The following is a 17,044-nucleotide window of genomic DNA, read 5'->3' as shown; positions in this document are numbered from 1 at the left end:
ACTTTCGTGTGAAAATCCAATGCTTAAAACATAATTAAATATTTAAAATAAAGTAATTATAATTTAAATAAATGTCAGCTGGGATCGGTCTACTGCAAGGCAAGCCACCATTTGTTAGATAAATGTGATTGTTTATGTGAAATTCTGAATACATAAAGAGTACGTTTAGCCACCTAAAGTAAACGCCTGCAATCTTGTACATGATGAAGTGTTGAAAACTGGCCTTTTTAAAACATTGATTTGGAAAGAAAATGGAGAGATTCTTTTTCGTTGTAACGATTCCGAAAATATATAGTTTTTCGCCTCCCTAGGAAATCTGAACGAAAAATACTCAATGAACTGGACTTGATGCAGTCAGGACGTAAAAAAACATCTCTGCCGCTGTCGGAACTTAACAGTGTGACATCCAGCGGAAGTAAACAGTACAGGCAACAGTCGCGGAGTTAGCTCTTTGTATGGAATTTTCTGGGAGTCGTTGCGTAGATAATTTTTACATTTATAATTAAACAACTATGTCTTCAGTTGAATATCTGAGAGAGTTCGTGAACAAGCGACTAACTGCTGCTGCGGAAGAAATATTCGGAGTTTTTAATAAAACGATCATCGAGTATGAAGAAGAGATCAACCGTCAGCGCAAACTGTTGGATATCGTTTTGAAACCGGAAATAAATGTACACAGGATAGGTGGGTTCAACGAAATGATTTGAACAATATAAATCCCAGTTGTTTAAAAATGTTCACTGGCGGAAATTTACTTGCATATCTGCATTTTATTCTACACCAGAACAGTAGTATCATTGTCCTTTGTCCCTCCAGATCTCCCGTGGCAACATGCCTGTAAGGAGGAGGAGGTTCTCTCAGACCATCTGCTCCGTATTCAGGAGAGGAACTCCAGTCTGGACCAAGAGGACCCAGAGCCTCCACAGATTAAAGAGGAACAGGAGGAACTCTGCACCAGTCAGGAGGGAGAGCAGCTTGAACTGAAGCAGGAGACTGATTACTTCATGTTGACTCCTACTTATGACGGAAGTGACCACAGTGAAGATCCGACTCTGAACTTGAAGCCTGATACACCTCTAAGTGCATCGAATAAGGAGTCTGCAGTCAACATACCAGTTATAGGCTCTGTTGTATCAGAAGCACACATTCACCACCAGCTGCTCGCTCACAACTCTCGGGAAGCTGAGAGCCGAGATAAGAAAGGAGGCCAGTGTGGAGACTCGGGACCAATGAGAAACCCAGAGTCAAAATTACAGGAGAGACTTCAGAGTCACACTAACAATTTAGATAAGCTTAACTTGTTTAAGATTCACCGTAATGCTCACACAGGTAAAGCGCTTTTCCAATGTGACATATGTGGGATTGTTTTCAAGTATAAGTCCCCTATGCGTACACACCTGAGAGTCCACACAGGTGGGAAAATACATTCCTGCCACTTCTGTGGTAAAAGATTCGCTCGGCTATCAGAATATAAAACACATGTTACAACGCACACAGGTGAGAAGCCATATTCATGCAAAACTTGTGGGAAAAAAATCAGACGTAACCATGATTTGGTGGTCCACATGAGGATCCACACGGGCGAGAAGCCATATTCTTGCGAAACATGTGGGAAAGGTTTTGCGCGTAATAGTAGCCTACTGGTCCACATGAGAAGGGCTCACACTGGTGAGATGCCGTACCTTTGCAACACCTGCGGGAAAAGATACTTTGATGTGTCTCAATTGGCAAGGCATAGAAGAAAATCACATCCAGCCACGTAGCCTTTTAGTTCCAAAATACATGGGAGACTGAATTTATTGTGGCTGATGATCAGAACAATACTATGTTTAATATTTAATGATAACATTTAAAAGTGAAGAGCCACATAATTGCAGCACAGTGTAAAAACACCTGAGGGTCAGTGTACACAAGGGAAACCATAGAACTGAAACTCCTGTGGGGACATGTTCACTATGAAAAAAAACTTTTGCAGACGCTGCATTTTTAAATGTAATACATACAATATCTCATTAAAGCAGTACATCAGTAATGGCATAGAGTTTTGTTGAACTAACCTTGTTTTTCCCCTAAATACTACTGCATTACTCACAAGGTTTACACCATGTACATTTTACATCAACCAATCACATTGTGTTGTTTACATTTGAGGATTATAAGAGAACAACACAGACGTGTTGCTTCTAGACCTCATATATCCATGGATCAGACGGAAATCCATTCACTGCTTCAATTTCGATAAAGGCAGCACAAATAGCTGCACTTCTTCAGTTCTTACCTTTCACAATAAAAGCTCTAGACACACACTACGTTGATAACTTTTTCAGAAGGAACTCAAATTAATTCAGAGCATTTAAATAAAAGAGAACTCGAAAAAATAACGTACAGTAGTTCAGTGTCAGCTTTTCCTACTTCGGCTTCCTGACTGGGGACAGAAGAAAAGTAAGACAGATTTTAGTGTTTAAAAAAGCAATATGGTTGTGCAATAGGTGCGTATTTGTTATACCAATTTTACAGTATGTTTGTTTGAGCAAAATATGTTGAGCATGTCTAAAAATCAAACACATGTTTCTGTTTATTTGGAATATTTTTTTCTATATATTTGGATGTGGATGACTGTTGTCTGAATAAATGTCATAAATGTTAATTTGTCAAAAGGCATCTTGTGGTTTAAATCATTAGTGCTTATAATGCCTCCATGCTTTCACTTAACTAACATTTTGATCACGCCATGAATTACACAGTGACAATTTGTAAACAAGAACTCTGCAAAGTAACAAAAACTAATCTGTGAATGTCGATTTTTTTAAATTATAAAATAATACACACTTTCCTTGAAGAATGAAGCGAGGTAGATGTAGCTGTTGATTTTAAACAGAAGCATTTTGAATTAATTCAGCAATGAGGTGAAAGGTGGAAAAAAAAAATCTCACTTCCACTGTCGGAACTTGGGAGACCAAACTAAAGTCAGTGGCTATCCATGGAGGAGGAAGTGAGGTGTTGAAGGAGAAGGTGGACTGAACTGTTTGGAGGCGTGTGCGTAGATTGAAATCCACTGAACTGTGAGTGTTTGATGGGTGAAAGTTCAGAGGGATGGGATGACAAAGATATTTTGGTGTGTTGCATTAAACCGAAGAAGGAAAAGACAGGATATGAAAGATAGAAGCGAATATTGGTCAGATCGAAGTGGTCAAGTAGAAGGCGCCATTAAAAAATTAAGATCATATCAGGAAGATAAAGCGCAACATGACAAAGAGAATGACAAAGAATCAGAATCAGAATCAGAATCAGAATCAGGTTTATTGCCAGACAATTTTCATTGCAAGGAATTTGACTTGATTTAACAGTGCCTACATAAATATAAACATGAACACAAGCAAAACTAAACATATGGCATTGAATTATATACATGAAATATAAGTGAAAGAGCGGAAAGTAATAATTTTCTTTGGGAAAGAGACAGGGAGCTTCGATCCTGTTTGAATTTATTGAAATATTGAAAAATAAATTGGAAAGATGCGATTTGCCAAATTTCTTAACAATCGCAGAGTACTTATTTCTTTCATGAATCAAGCAGCAACCAGAAATAGTTCTCAATATAAACACACATCTCATATCCCTGGAATAGTGGCTAAACTGAGAGGGGTAATTACAAATGTGCCGTTAAGAATGTCTGAGGAGGAAGTCAAGAAAGAAATAAGAGGAGGAAAAGTTCTGCTGGGTACCTGCTCGTGTGGATAAAAGGCAATGAATGTGCAGATAAATTGGCAAAAAGCATTAAGTACAAGGTATATCACTGGTATTCCCTTTGGAAAAGGTGAAGGTAAAGCACTAATCACAAAGAAAATATCTGAATTTTGGCAGAAGAAGTGGCACGAGGACAGTAAGGGCAGAACTTATTATAGAATACAAAACACAGAGCAAAGAGCATTATGGGAAGAAGTAGAAGAGATGAGGTAGCTTTATCAAGATTAAGATTTGATCACACTGGATTACATAAAACCTTATTTCTATTGGGTAAATGTTAATTCAGATTTGTGTACAGTATATAAGAAAACAAAACGCTGAACATGTAATCATGCAAGTAAATATACTGAAGAAAGGACAAGGTTGAAAGACAGGGGGAGAGAGGCAAGACGCGAGTGGATTTTGGCAGGGGTACCGGGAACTAAGGGTGACAAGGTGTGGGAGACACAGAGAGGGAGTTTTTAGGTAACACTGATTTGTTCTATACGATAAAGAGGATGAATATGTATAGCGTTTTTTCTGTTTTGTTTTATTATTTTATTATATAAGATAATTCAATGTAAAACTATAGACAACTAGATCCTGTCCTACATACTCCTGCTCAGTAGGTGGCGGTATGCACCTTACAGTTTGTATTGCAAGCCGCAAAAAAAATGCAAGGAAGAAGAACACTGTCGGAACTTAACGAGTGTGACACACCCGGCGGAAGTAAATAACACGAACACCAGTGGAAGAAGTAGTAGTCGAAGCCCAGACAACAGGTTTAACTTATAAATGAACAACAATGTCTCCAGCTGAATATTTGAGAGAGTTTATCAACGAGCCACTAACTGCGGCTGCTGAAGAAATATTCCGAGTTTTTGATAAAACTATCATCGAGAACGAAGAAGAGATCAACCGTCAGAGCAGGCTGTTGGATATCGTTTGGAAACCTGGAATAACGTTACACAGGACAGGTGTGTAACACTGGATTTTTAAAAAATTGTTCATGCTGGTACTTATCCGCTTACATGTCTACATGTTCCTCTTAATCATCACAGTAGTATCGTTTCATTTTGCTCTCTGTCCCTCCAGAGCTCCCACATCAACTTGTCTGTAAGGAGGAGGAGGAGGTTCTCTCTGACCAGCAGCAGCTCTGTATTCAGGAGAGGAAGTCCAGTGTGGACCAAGAGGACCCAGAACCTCCACAGATTAATGAGGAACAGGAGGAGCTCCGCTCCAGTGAGGAGGGAGAGCAGCTTGAGCTGAAGCAGGAGACTGATGACTCTATGTTGACTCCTACTTATGAGGAAAGTGACCACAGTGAAGATCAGACTCTGAACTACAATGATGAAACTCTAAGTGAAGCACAGAGAGAGTCTGCAGTCAACGTGCCAGTTATAGTCTCTGTGGTATCAGAAACACACGTTGACCATCAGCTTCTATCTCGGGGCAAGCATGGTAAATCAGGATCAGCTAGAATTGCAGAGCCAAAATCACTAAAAAGACATCACAAAAGCAACAGTCAGACTAAAAATGTATATAACCCTACTACGTCAACGATTCACTGTAATACTCATACAAGTAAGAAGTCTTTCTAATGCGACGCATGTGGAAAAGCTTTTAAATGTGAGTCACGTTTGCAGAGACACCTGATAATCCACACAGGGGAGAAGCCATTTTCTTGCAAAACATGTGGGAAAGGTTTAAAAGTGTGCATGTAGACGAGGGCTGCAACTACGGATTATTTTTAGTGGATAAATCTATTGATTGTTTTCTTGAATAATCTGTGATTTGGTCTATAAAATGTCTGAACATGGGGAAAAATGTTCATCAGTGTTCCCAAAATGTCCTATTTTGTTCAATGTTTTGTCCACAACTCAAAAATATTCAGTTTACTGTCATAGAGGACTAAGTAAACCAGAAAAATTAACATTTAAAAAAGCTGGAGACAGAATTTTGACTTTTCCTAGAAAATTACTCAAATTGATTAATCAGTTTTTAAAAAGTAAATGCTTAATTTAATCCTTAACAAATATCGCTTTTATCAGTTAATCTTGGCAGCTCTAATGCAGATAAATGGTCTTCTATTTTAACCCACACAGCTGAGTAGTGGCATGAATGTAGGACTCATGGCTTGTTTTGTCAGGCATAACCATCAACTGAGACCCCTCTGGATGAATGTTCGCACATTAAAATGAATACACTTTTGTAATAGCAACATGTAATTGAATACAAAGCATTTCCCAAGAAGAAGAAATCAGCAAATTGTATTGTAATGAAGTACATCATAATGCCAGCAAGTTTTCTTTCCTCCATATTGCCATGTGAGTAATACAGTGCTTATCGCGAGTCGAATCGGAACTTTGAATTTTTTGTTGCGTAGTGATGTTATAGTTATAACAAATGTCTGTTCTTTGTTTAGGTTATTGGTTCAATCCCTTATCCCTGCAGTCTACATTTGGTTGACCAAATTGTGCCAATGTTTTTTCATTGTAAGGTTACGATTCGTTGTGGCAGGCAGAAAATGCAATATTACAGAAATTGTGTCACCTGATCACTTTGGGTTGAAAAGGGTTTTCTTCACCAAGAATACTTGGAAACGCAGGAAGCGAGCAAATACACAAGATAATCCACTGTTTGTTTTCTGAAGCCTGGCCGAATTTGTATCACTCTAGTAACTTTTGTTAGGAAATAAGAAGCTTCTTCATATTCACCAAGGATATTAGGCCGGATGTGAAGTGACTACAAAATAAAACCTGATGTTAGCACAGAGACTGTAAATTATAGAGGGGGATACATGTTCTGGCAGGTAGAAAATGTAAAAAGTGGTTCTCTGTATTCACCAAGAATATTAGGCAGGAAGTGAAGAATACACAAGATAAACCACTTGACAGCAGAGCAATGGCTCTGCATTTTAGAAAGGGAACGTGTTTTGTGGCAGGTTTAAATTGCAGCCTATAACTTTTGCTAAGAAAGATAAAACTCCACACTACTGCAGCCTCGATGAACAGAATTTGCTCATAGCTCCAAAGTAAGGGTGAATTTGGTATTCTTAATTCATCACAATACAAAGCTATATTGTGGAATACACCCATGAGATCAGAAAACCACATGTAGTACATCAACTAAAATTTGTATTCTAAAATACAAAACAGCAATCACAACATACATACAAATGTTACATGGTGTAACAAGACAAACACTTTGTTGACAGTAGTACAACTTAAGTGAGAAAGCTTCTCAGTCTCAACATCACAGCTCACAATGCACTCAACTGAGGTACATAGGGCATGAATGGAGTGTGGACTGGTGCCTGTTCATCTCCTGGGCACTGCTAAGGTGCTGTTGAGCAAGGCACCGAACCCCAACTGCTCGGGGTGCCGATCCATTGGCAGCCCCCTCGCTCTGACATCTCTCCATTAATTGCATGTATATAGGTCCTGTTTGTGCATGTGTGTGTATTTTGGGCATGTGTGTGTGTAGCCTGATAACAGAGTGAAAACATTGAATTTATAATAAAGTAATTCTTCTTCTTCTACTGTATAAAGAAAATGTAGAAAAGGGACTATGAACTCGCCTAACAACAGATTTTTCAAAGATTTGGGAAATAATGACTGTTTCACAGAAATACTGTCGCAAACAGAAATAGGAGTAATGTAAACAATGAAGAGCCTGTGTTGATGATGCAGTGCTACCTTACAATAAGATATTGCAACCTCTTATAAGAGAAATGGCTTTAAGTAAAAAAATAAATTAAAAAAAACATTTCCATAAGTGCTGCATGCATGTGGATCCTCACTTGGGTTTAAATAGAAAGCTATTCAAAGCACTCAATGCATTGTCAGTTCAAACATTGCTTAAGAGTCTTTCCCCATCTTCTTATCTGTATGGACTCTTTTATTAGTCTTCAAGTGCGATGTCCAACTGAATTGTTTCCTACAGGTTTACAAGAATATGGTTTCTCACCTGTATGGACTTTGAAATGAGCATCAAATACTTTTGTCTTGCTGAATCTTTTCCCACACATTTTGCAAGAATATGGTTTCTCACCTTTACAGACTGTAACATGGGAGTTCAACAGTGATGTCCTACTAAATCTTTTCCCACATGTGCTGAAGGAAAATGGCCTCTGAGTGAGTATCACATTGAATGGTTGACACAATAGGGTTATATACAGTCCATTATCACTGTGACAGTTGCTTTTGTGATTCTGTTGTTCTGGCTCTGCAATTCTAATTGATTCTGGGTCTCCATGCTTGCTTCCTTTCTGATCTTCGCTCTGAGCTTCATGAGACTTGTGAGAGGTCATCGTTGGTTTCTGGTACCACAGAAATTTTTTACTGAAATGTAGTTAAGATGTTTTTCTAATACCGCACTGTGAGTTTTATCTTAACTCAAGTACATACTAGTCTGATCTTCACTGTGGTCACTTTCCTCCTAACATAGAGTCATTAGTCTCTTGCTTCAGTTCGAGCTGCTCTCCCTCCTTTACTGGTGCAGAGTTCCTCTTTAAACTGTGGAGGCATTGGGTCCTCTTGGTCCGGACTGGAGTTCCTCTCCTGAATACAGAGCTGCTGCTGGTCAGAGAGAACCTCGTCCTCCTTACAGACATGTTCCTGTGGGAGCTCTGGAGGGACAGAGAGCAAAATAAATATGATACCACTGACTGGGAAACACGACGGATATGAGCAAATAAAAGCAAATATCATGATGTAGGGCTTTTAAAAATAGACCATTAAAGTGCTACACACCTGTCCTGTGTAACTTTATTCCAGGTTTCAAAACGATATCCAACAGTTTGCGCTGGCGGTTGATCTCTTCTTCATACTCGATGATAGTTGTTTTTTTTAAAACTCCGAATATTTCTTCAGCAGCAGCAGTTAGTCGCTCGTACAAACTCTCAAATATTCAACTGGAGACATTGACAATTTCGTCGTCCAGCTAATTCAATAGGTGCATGGAGATGTTGTTTACTTCCGCGCATGTGTCACACTGTTGGGTTCCGACAGTGGACGTGAGCTGTCGGTTTTTTTTCTTTTCCGCTGTCAAGGGCTTTGGACTGTTGAAAATTTCCCTAGCATCATTTCAAATTATATTTTTGCCACACTTTGTATTTTAGAGCTATTTCGGAAACAATCATTTTAAAGAAATTGCATTCACATTAGCATGGGTCGGATATGGTTCAGCAAGTAAAAGTAGCAATAACACGATGTGAAAATAACAAGAAATAATAATAATAAAAAATGAACCAAACACACTTCCAATGCAGTGATGATTACGTTAGTAACGCAATCCAAACAAGACATTTTAAATCAAAATCGTCATATGGAAAAGTTTAACGACACTAGCTTCCGGGGGGAAACATATGCAGACGGAATTGCTTCCTGTAGCATTTTTATCATTTTCCGTTTTGTGGTTTACCGGAGTTGATGGATTAAAATGGGCGCATATTACTGTGCTATATGTCGGCAAACAACATTCACGGGGAAGGGACACATCTTCGGAAAAAGTCACCAAAGCAGACTTAGAGTGGTTCTTCTTAAATTCTTAGAAAAGGTAAGTAGGTTAAATATCAACGCATTCTTACTGGTGTGTAAAATGTTTATGTTTACAACTGTGAAATGTTCTATACTGTTTTAATGTATCATCAAATTGAAGCGTTCTGTGTTTATCCACTGTCTCCTAGGTGAAGGAAGCTCGCCGAACACTTAAAAAACCCCAGGTAGAAAAGTTTGATTGCACCCAGCATAAGCAGACATTCTGGTGCTACTGCTGTGGGCTAGAAATTGATAGGAATGTTACAGATGGCAACATGACCGTGCTGTACGGAGGACTGATAGAACACATGGCCACGTAAGTTTTATTTGATTAACTTTTACTTAGCTTATTCTCTGCTCAGTGAAGTCCTGCTTCACACCCACTGAGTACAACCACAGGATGTTTGACACAGAGCACCCCATTTAAGTATTGGACACATTGGAATCAGATTCACCTTTACTGGCAAGTATGTGTACACATGCAAGGATTTGCATTTCTCTCATGTACTGAAACAGAAATATACATAACAGCTAAGCACAAGGACAACAAAGCTTGACAAATACAAGTGTAGAATAGATATGATTATATACACAAGTAATTGAAAAATATAGGTGAATATATACATATCGTGTGTGTGTGTGTGTGTGTGTGTGTGTGTGTGTGTGTGTGTGTGTGTGTGTGTGTGTGTGTGTGTGTGTGTGTGTGTGTGTGTGTGTGTGTGTGTGTGTGTGTGTGTGTGTGTGTGTGTGTGTGTGTGTGTGTGTGTGTGTGTGTGTGCGTGCGTGGCACCCATCACCAACAGTGAGAATAAAATAAGAATAAAACACCTATATTGAAGTTTGTAAGTTGTTTCCTATAAAACTGTATGCTCAAAGATATTTTGATTAAGATTAGCAGGAGCACCATGTTGTTCTCAGTGCTTCGTTAGGCTAATGAAAACATAACTGTTGGAAAACAAGATGTTTATATAGTACGTATTTATAAAACAGGCTTGACTGAAGACATACACAGTATTAATTAATTAAATAAATGATTACCAAAAAAAGTATTCTGTATTGTGTGTTCTGCATTTGAAAAAAAGCTTCAGAATATTGCTTTTTGTCATCTTGACTTTTTGTGCTTAAACTACAATATAGAGGCACCATATGTTACCCAAACTAACACAGACATACATTTGTCTGTGGACTCCTTGAAAAAAATTCTCATACTTTTGTCCATGAATTTTTAGATAACTTGCTTTTGTTTAGACATTTAGAAAATGTGTCTGATTTCAGACCAGAACACAGGAAGAATACTCATAAGTTCTGGTGGGAGAATAAGGCCGACCCCAAGTTAAGAGACAAGGTCAATATCACAGAGGAGGAAACGGAAAGGTAGGCCTACTGAGCCAAATATCTATATTTATAAAGTTTGTTTGGACAATTAAAGAGACTGCAATGATCATTGTTCATTTTTTAGGTTTAAAGCTGAGGTGGCGAACGCATTGGAATCATATGTGGAGAAGGAGGATGAATTCCTAAAACAGGTATGCGTCTACACCCATGCAAGGGCCTCTGTGAAGCTGTACTGAGACACAGCAGTGCCTGGAGCTAAAATAAACATCAGCATGCTTACAATCTCACAGAGCATTTAGAGGTGTAAACCTTTGGAACTACTTGTTTGGGAATGTATTGCACTTTTTTTGTATTGGGGTTAGAACCATCAGGATTTCAGTCTACATCTTTAATTTTGGGCTCAAAATTTCCAGCCTTTCCTGGAGACCTGCTGCTGCAGCATGACTAAAACACGTCCTGGAGTGTTATTTTAACCAGGCTTGATCTGCTGATAGTAATTTACTTTCCCCCCCCTGTTCTTTCCATGCAGCAAGCAGATCACATCCGGGCCCAGGAGAAGAATCGTCAAGAGGTCCTTCAGTCTCTTTTAGAGGTTTGTTTTCCAAAGATGCAGTGGCAGTATCCATCACTGTGGCCTTGACTGTTGTTTCTATGATGATATGATTTTGAGTTCTATGGAAAACGGGAAATACTGCCATTCTCCATCTAAATAGTTATAACTTCCAAAGGATGTAACCAATGATCCTCTGGAGTCAGTGTTTAAACCCAAACTTGTGGATTGTAAAAGCTTGTATTTGGTGGTTTAGGTGGATTTGAGAGAAAATCTTTTTCCACATCAGGTTATAGTAAAGATGAAAAGCTTTTTAGTTTACTTTAATATGGAATGAAGTTGTAAGAGTAAAACAAAGACATGATTAGAGCAATGGTTATGTTGACATATGGGGTAAAGCAGTGTGTGAGGATTCTGATGAAGAAAACATGAGATGAATCTTGATGAGTGCTCAGACTTCCTCTATGAACCACTGTTGGCTTTTCCTGAATCAATGCCAGCATGACGCAGAACCAGAGTTGTTCAATGGACCCAACGGCACAGACACGTCTGCTGAGGATGCTGTCAGGTAACACTGTGTCTACTTATGAAATCTTATCCTTTTTGCATCATATCACATATAGCACTTGCAATGACTTTGGTTGTTTTGGGGTTCATCTTTTGTCTGTGGAACAGCTCTCAGTTTACTTCTCAAGGATCAGACCAGCAGGCGGGGAGCAGCTTTGTCGAGTCAATGGTCGAAGCACCACGGGCTGCAACAGGACAAGGCCTGACATTCATAGGCTATCAGGTAGACAGACAGCTCTCATTCAGAAAATGTTTAAGTTTAAAAATGAATTGCTTTTTTTATGTGGCTGTTTTTCCACACAAATGCAATCACCTCATTTAATAGTACTTGGTTTTTTTTATGCTACAGGATTCATCCAACAGCGGAAATGTTCATACAGGTAAAGTGATGATAAATGGTTTTATAATAATATAATAATAATAATAATAATAATAATAATAACCTAATTTGTATAGCACCTTTTATAAAATGGCAGTTAACAAAGTGCTTTGACATGCAAAAAACAAAAAACACACACATGCAGTATGAATAAAACAAATAATGAATCCAATGAGGTAAAACATAACCATAAATTACGAATCATTGTATAAAATTGTACAGAGGACAAAGGAAATTATTATTTGCTTGTTAGATAATGAATATAAGGTGCTTGCAAAGAAAGAAGAAGAACAAGAGTACATTGGAAATATACATAGGACAAAACGGTAGGAAAACCTTGCAATGTCTACTGATCCATAAAGCCTCACAGTTGGATAAGTTGAGTTGAATCATATTACTGTTATTATGTAACCATTTAACACATATGTATATATATAAAATATATAATTATTTTTATTGCGTTTCTTTCATCTTTTTATTCAGTGATCAACAGGATTTAATTATCCCATTTTTAAATATTGTAACCACACATGAAATTCCTAAGTTTGAGTCAGTGAGTTTTTGCTTTAAATTAATTTCAGATCAGTTTATCATCATAGGACTGAGCCATGTTTCAATGTACATACATCTTTCAGTGGAATTTGTATTGTAATAAAATCATGTATCAAGATATCATGCACAAAGGGCGAACATTAGTTTCCTTCGATTTGATAAGAACATTTTCAAATTTCCTATCGTGTTTTCCATGCTTTTCACAGCTTGCGCACAAACCTAGTGTCTCTGATCGTCATGAGCTCTGATCTTGTGGGGGTTGATGTAGAATAAGCATGTAGCCACTGTGTGTCGTAGGCGCTGTCCCACCGTGGCTCCAGGACGATCCTCTGGAGGGGACGTCGGGAGCTGCAGCACAACAGGAGATTGGTCCATCGCTCCAAGAGTTCCTCAAACAGAGTAGGAAGCAAACTCACAATTTTGTATTTGTTTGCTCAAAGAAATGTTCCTACTTGATGATAACTTCCATGAGCAACAGATTGCTGTCATATCACTTTGTGGTAACCAGGGAGCCTTGGTTTATGATACATCTTGTAAGATTCTGTTTTAATGCCTTAATATGCTGTAGGAATTTCTTTTTTGCTGCCATTTTGGCGATTTAAGTTCATTAGACATCTTACCTTTTTAAAAAAACACTTAAAGTTCAATTCCGGTGCAAAATCATTTCATGGTCTTTTTCAGCACTTGCATGCTTGGTCGTCGTCGTACGGCTTCGTTTTAGGTGTAGGGATACTTATCATGCTACTGCAGAGGTTTGGTGTTATTTTGAGCAGTATTAGTGGTTAAAAAAGCTCTTTTAATGCCTTCACTGCCCCAAGCTAATCATTGCGCTGGAATTACACTTAAAACAGGACCGACATATTGGTCTCTGATCGTAATCTCAGCCATTCTTGAAGACACAAAGATTATATCTATGTACACTTTTTAAGGAAAAATCAATAAAAATCTCACAAATATTGGAGTGTAATTAAAAAGACCTTTATGACTTTTGGCAGAGGAGCAAGAGAAGCTGAGGAAGCTTCCACCAAACAGAGTGGGCGCCAACTTTGATCACAGCTCACATACAGACGCCAATTGGCTTCCCTCCTTTGGTAGAGTGTGGAACAGTGGCCGACGCTGGCAGTCCAGGTGAGATCACAGCCCCCTTCGCTACACCTGAGACTAATGTGCATTTACTCCTATCACTCCGTTCCAAGCAATTTACACACATACAAGCCTTAGATTAAGATTTGATATCCTATGTTTATGTATCTGTGTGTGGGAAGAAATCATTTTAGAGCTGAGGTAAGAATTAGGAGTTATTCTCAGAATGCTGAGTATCAGGTAACGACCAGCCACTTTGGTAGATGATCATCAGTGTGCTTAGAAACCTATTGCTGCAGCTTGGGTTATGATAGTTAATCCAATTATTCAATTCAGTTATTTGATAATTATTAATAGTTATTTTTACGGATGGGCTACACGGTGGTGTAGTGGTTAGCACTGTCGCCTCACAGCAAGAAGGTCACAGGTCCGATCCCGACCTCGGCCTTTCTGTGCGGAGTTTGCATGTTCTCCCCGTGTCTGCGTGGGTTTTGTCCGGGTACTCCGGTTTCCTCCTTCAGTCCAAAGACATGCATGTGTTAGGTTAATTGATGAGTCTAAAATTGCCCGTAGGTATGAATGGTTGTCTGTCTCTGTACGTCTCTATGTGCCCTGTGATAGACTGGCGTCCTTTCCAGGGTGTACCCCGCCTCATGCCCGATGTCACCTGGGATCGGCTCCAGCACACCCGCGACCCCGACCTCGGGATAAGCGGTTGAAGATGAATGATGATGATGATGATGATTTTTACGGATTTTATTTAAAGACTTTCCGATGGGTTTTGGGTTATGGAATGCTCCTTTTTAAGTCTCATTCAGAACAGCACAAGTGACACACCGATTGGATATATATGCAACACCACATTATTTATTCATATAGCTGCAATCTACATTCTCCTTTCTTGGATGTCAGCTGGGTAACGTGTTTATGTACAAACTAAATATTTAGATCTGTAGTATAGACATGAGACTGTAAGCATGCCGCGATCTGACTTTTTATCTAGAAAGAGCTGTTGGCTGATGGCCTTCTGTTATCTTCCTGCTAACTGAGACTTTTGCAAGTGAATTGATCCATGCATTCATGGTTTTATAATAATACAGTTAGAATAATAATAACTTAATTTGTATAGCACTTTTAAAAACATCAGTTTTTGTGCTTTGATATAGCAAAAATCCAAATACACACACAAATTCAGTATAAACAAAAGCGATTATAATAATAGTATGTGGATGTGGCTCAGTGTTGGAGTGGGTCGTCCTCCATTCGAGAGATCGCCGGTTCACATGTCAAGGTGTCCTTGGGCAATGGTGAATGGTAAGATTAGATAGTATGTAAATGTCCACTGCCATCAGTGTGAATGTCTGAATGGGTGAATGATACGAGTAGTGTGAAAGCGCCTTGAGTAGCCAGAAGACTAGAAAGGCGCTATATAAGTACAAGTCCTTTTACCAGAGACAACCTCTGTACTAATGTAAGTTATTAGGGTTTATTATGGAAGCAGCACAGTAATTTGCACTTTTTAGCATCCCAATGATATTTAACACTTGCTTCTGGTCTCTGAATACAAATGTGACCTCTTTTTAACAGGCACCAATTCAGACAAGAAGAAGGGCAGAAGAACAGACAGAAGAGGAAGAGGGTGCACGGCACAGAGGGGACAAAGAAAGCAAATTCTGACAACATTTAAAACTATGGTGTGTGATAATTCATAAGTGAAGGAATGTATGTAGTTTGTAAGATGTGAATGAGATATGTTTCTGAGGAGTTTTGCTGAGGCTGATTAGACACACTACCAAACAGTAGTAAGTGTGGATAGGAAATTGTATAAAACCTTCTTTATAACATAACTGGTAAAGTTTGCAGTTTAGATATTAACTTTGTATATTGGGCAGTGCCTATTGTATATATTTGCGTTAGAAAGTTTCCTTTCATAATTTCATTCTTGTATGAAAATGTATGGTCCAACTTCACAACATTATTTCCAAAATCTTTTGTTCATTTCAATGCGACACCCTGCAGCACACTCAAAAGATTTAAAACCACATTGGTGTTGCCACTCAATTGGTCACTGACCTGCCCCATCCAACCAGCTGGATATCACTTCAGTCAAGGGAACAGAGATGAACACTTTTATTATTAAGTATTTTTCCTGCCCTAATTCTCACAGCAAGTCCAAGATTCTGATAATAGGCTGGTTAGACTACAGCTCTTGGAGGACCACATGACCGTTCTAGCAAGTCAACAGCAGGGGTCGCCAGCCATTCAACTAACAAAGGTACCTGCTGTGTGATAAAAAATGAAGGCAGGCTGTTGAAGCCAACACTAAGACAACATGGTTAAAACCTTAAAGGTATTATTCCGTTTTAAGGATTCATATTCTTTTCCCCACTGATTTGGCGAAGAAAGACAGCACGAATGAATATATAGATGTTTGTTTTTTTATTGCTGTGTTTTGTCTCTGTCTAAATGGCATCATACAGAATGAGAACAGCTGTTCAGTGTTCCTAAGACCAACAATAAATGTGTCTGTTTTTTTGCAGTGAACCTGTACAACCAAATGATGAGCTTTCATTTCCCCTTTCAGGTCATGTTACATGATGGAAAAGGCTGAAAGGCTGCATATGCAAATGTCTGTCACTTTGAGATAAGATGATAAAATATGTGAAAGAAAGGATAAATGTTCAGAAACAGGCTTCATATTTATTTTGTCTCTATAGAATCGACATTTAAGATTCAGTACTCTCTAAAACCAGATGGGTGTTTATTTAATCCTTTATATATGGAAAGAAAAACGTTGGTTAGCTACTGTGAGTAAAGCTTGAATTGGTGTGTAGGGATGCTGACACTATTCAAGGACATTTCTTCTCGTCTCCTCTCCTCTCTTCTCGAAGCTAAATTAAAGCTTTTTGGGTAAAATATCCACCCATGTTACATAGTTCAAGGGACCTGGAAAGCCTGCATGCATGCTTAACTACTACTTCTCACTTTAAATGAATCCATGAGGAGGAATTTTTTTTTGTAATTCTGAATATGGTGGTGAATAAAATTGGAAATGACTTGATGACTGGTTTTGTTATGGGTATAATGCTTTGTTTTAATCTCCTGCAGCATAACAGATCTAGGATAAGAAAAAAACGAGGTAATTTTGCATTGTCTATTACTGTGTGAAATATGCAGCGGTTGCATTGCAAAGAGGGAACATTAGCACAGAGATGGATGAATTGCGGAGAGCAGTACGCAGTATCCGATATTCCACACTCCCTCACAGTCAGCCTTTCTTTTGTACAAGCCTCCTCCTCCTCTCCATGGCAA

At 38.6% G+C, this 17,044-nt stretch overlaps 2 protein-coding genes across 2 annotated transcripts; both read left to right on the top strand.

Annotated features, from left to right (window-relative positions):
• Nucleotides 1-463: 463 nt before the first annotated feature.
• LOC310945920 (uncharacterized protein) lies at nucleotides 464-1,763 on the top strand (the record flags this gene model as incomplete). Its single annotated transcript, XM_083912181.1, has 2 exons — nucleotides 464-684; nucleotides 817-1,763. The coding sequence occupies exons 1-2, from the start codon at nucleotides 513-515 to the stop codon at nucleotides 1,761-1,763; spliced, it is 1,119 nt and encodes a 372-aa protein (XP_083768307.1). The 5' UTR covers nucleotides 464-512.
• Nucleotides 1,764-9,149: 7,386 nt separating this feature from the next.
• Nucleotides 9,150-16,538, top strand: cenatac (centrosomal AT-AC splicing factor). Its single transcript, XM_083912310.1, has 11 exons — nucleotides 9,150-9,285; nucleotides 9,416-9,582; nucleotides 10,542-10,640; nucleotides 10,726-10,792; nucleotides 11,131-11,193; nucleotides 11,652-11,719; nucleotides 11,827-11,941; nucleotides 12,068-12,098; nucleotides 12,947-13,048; nucleotides 13,645-13,777; nucleotides 15,320-16,538. Exons 1-11 carry the CDS (start codon nucleotides 9,169-9,171, stop codon nucleotides 15,417-15,419), a joined length of 1,062 nt encoding a protein of 353 aa, XP_083768436.1. The 5' UTR covers nucleotides 9,150-9,168; the 3' UTR covers nucleotides 15,420-16,538.
• Nucleotides 16,539-17,044: the final 506 nt, after the last annotated feature.

Source organism: Echiichthys vipera, assembly GCF_963691815.1.
Source record: "Echiichthys vipera genome assembly, chromosome: 4".
NCBI lineage: Eukaryota > Metazoa > Chordata > Actinopteri > Perciformes > Trachinidae > Echiichthys > Echiichthys vipera.
The sequence above is the reverse complement of the archived record's forward strand: the minus strand, read 5'-3'. Positions and strand labels throughout refer to the sequence as shown.

Bases quoted from the DNA above. Each gene is read 5' to 3' on its own strand.
- cenatac (XM_083912310.1), top strand. From the start codon at position 9,169: ATGGGCGCATATTACTGTGCTATATGTCGGCAAACAACATTCACGGGG. The intron at 9,583-10,541 runs GTAAGTTTTATT...GTCTGATTTCAG, and splicing joins CTGATAGAACACATGGCCAC to ACCAGAACACAGGAAGAATA. The intron at 10,793-11,130 runs GTATGCGTCTAC...CTTTCCATGCAG, and splicing joins AGGATGAATTCCTAAAACAG to CAAGCAGATCACATCCGGGC.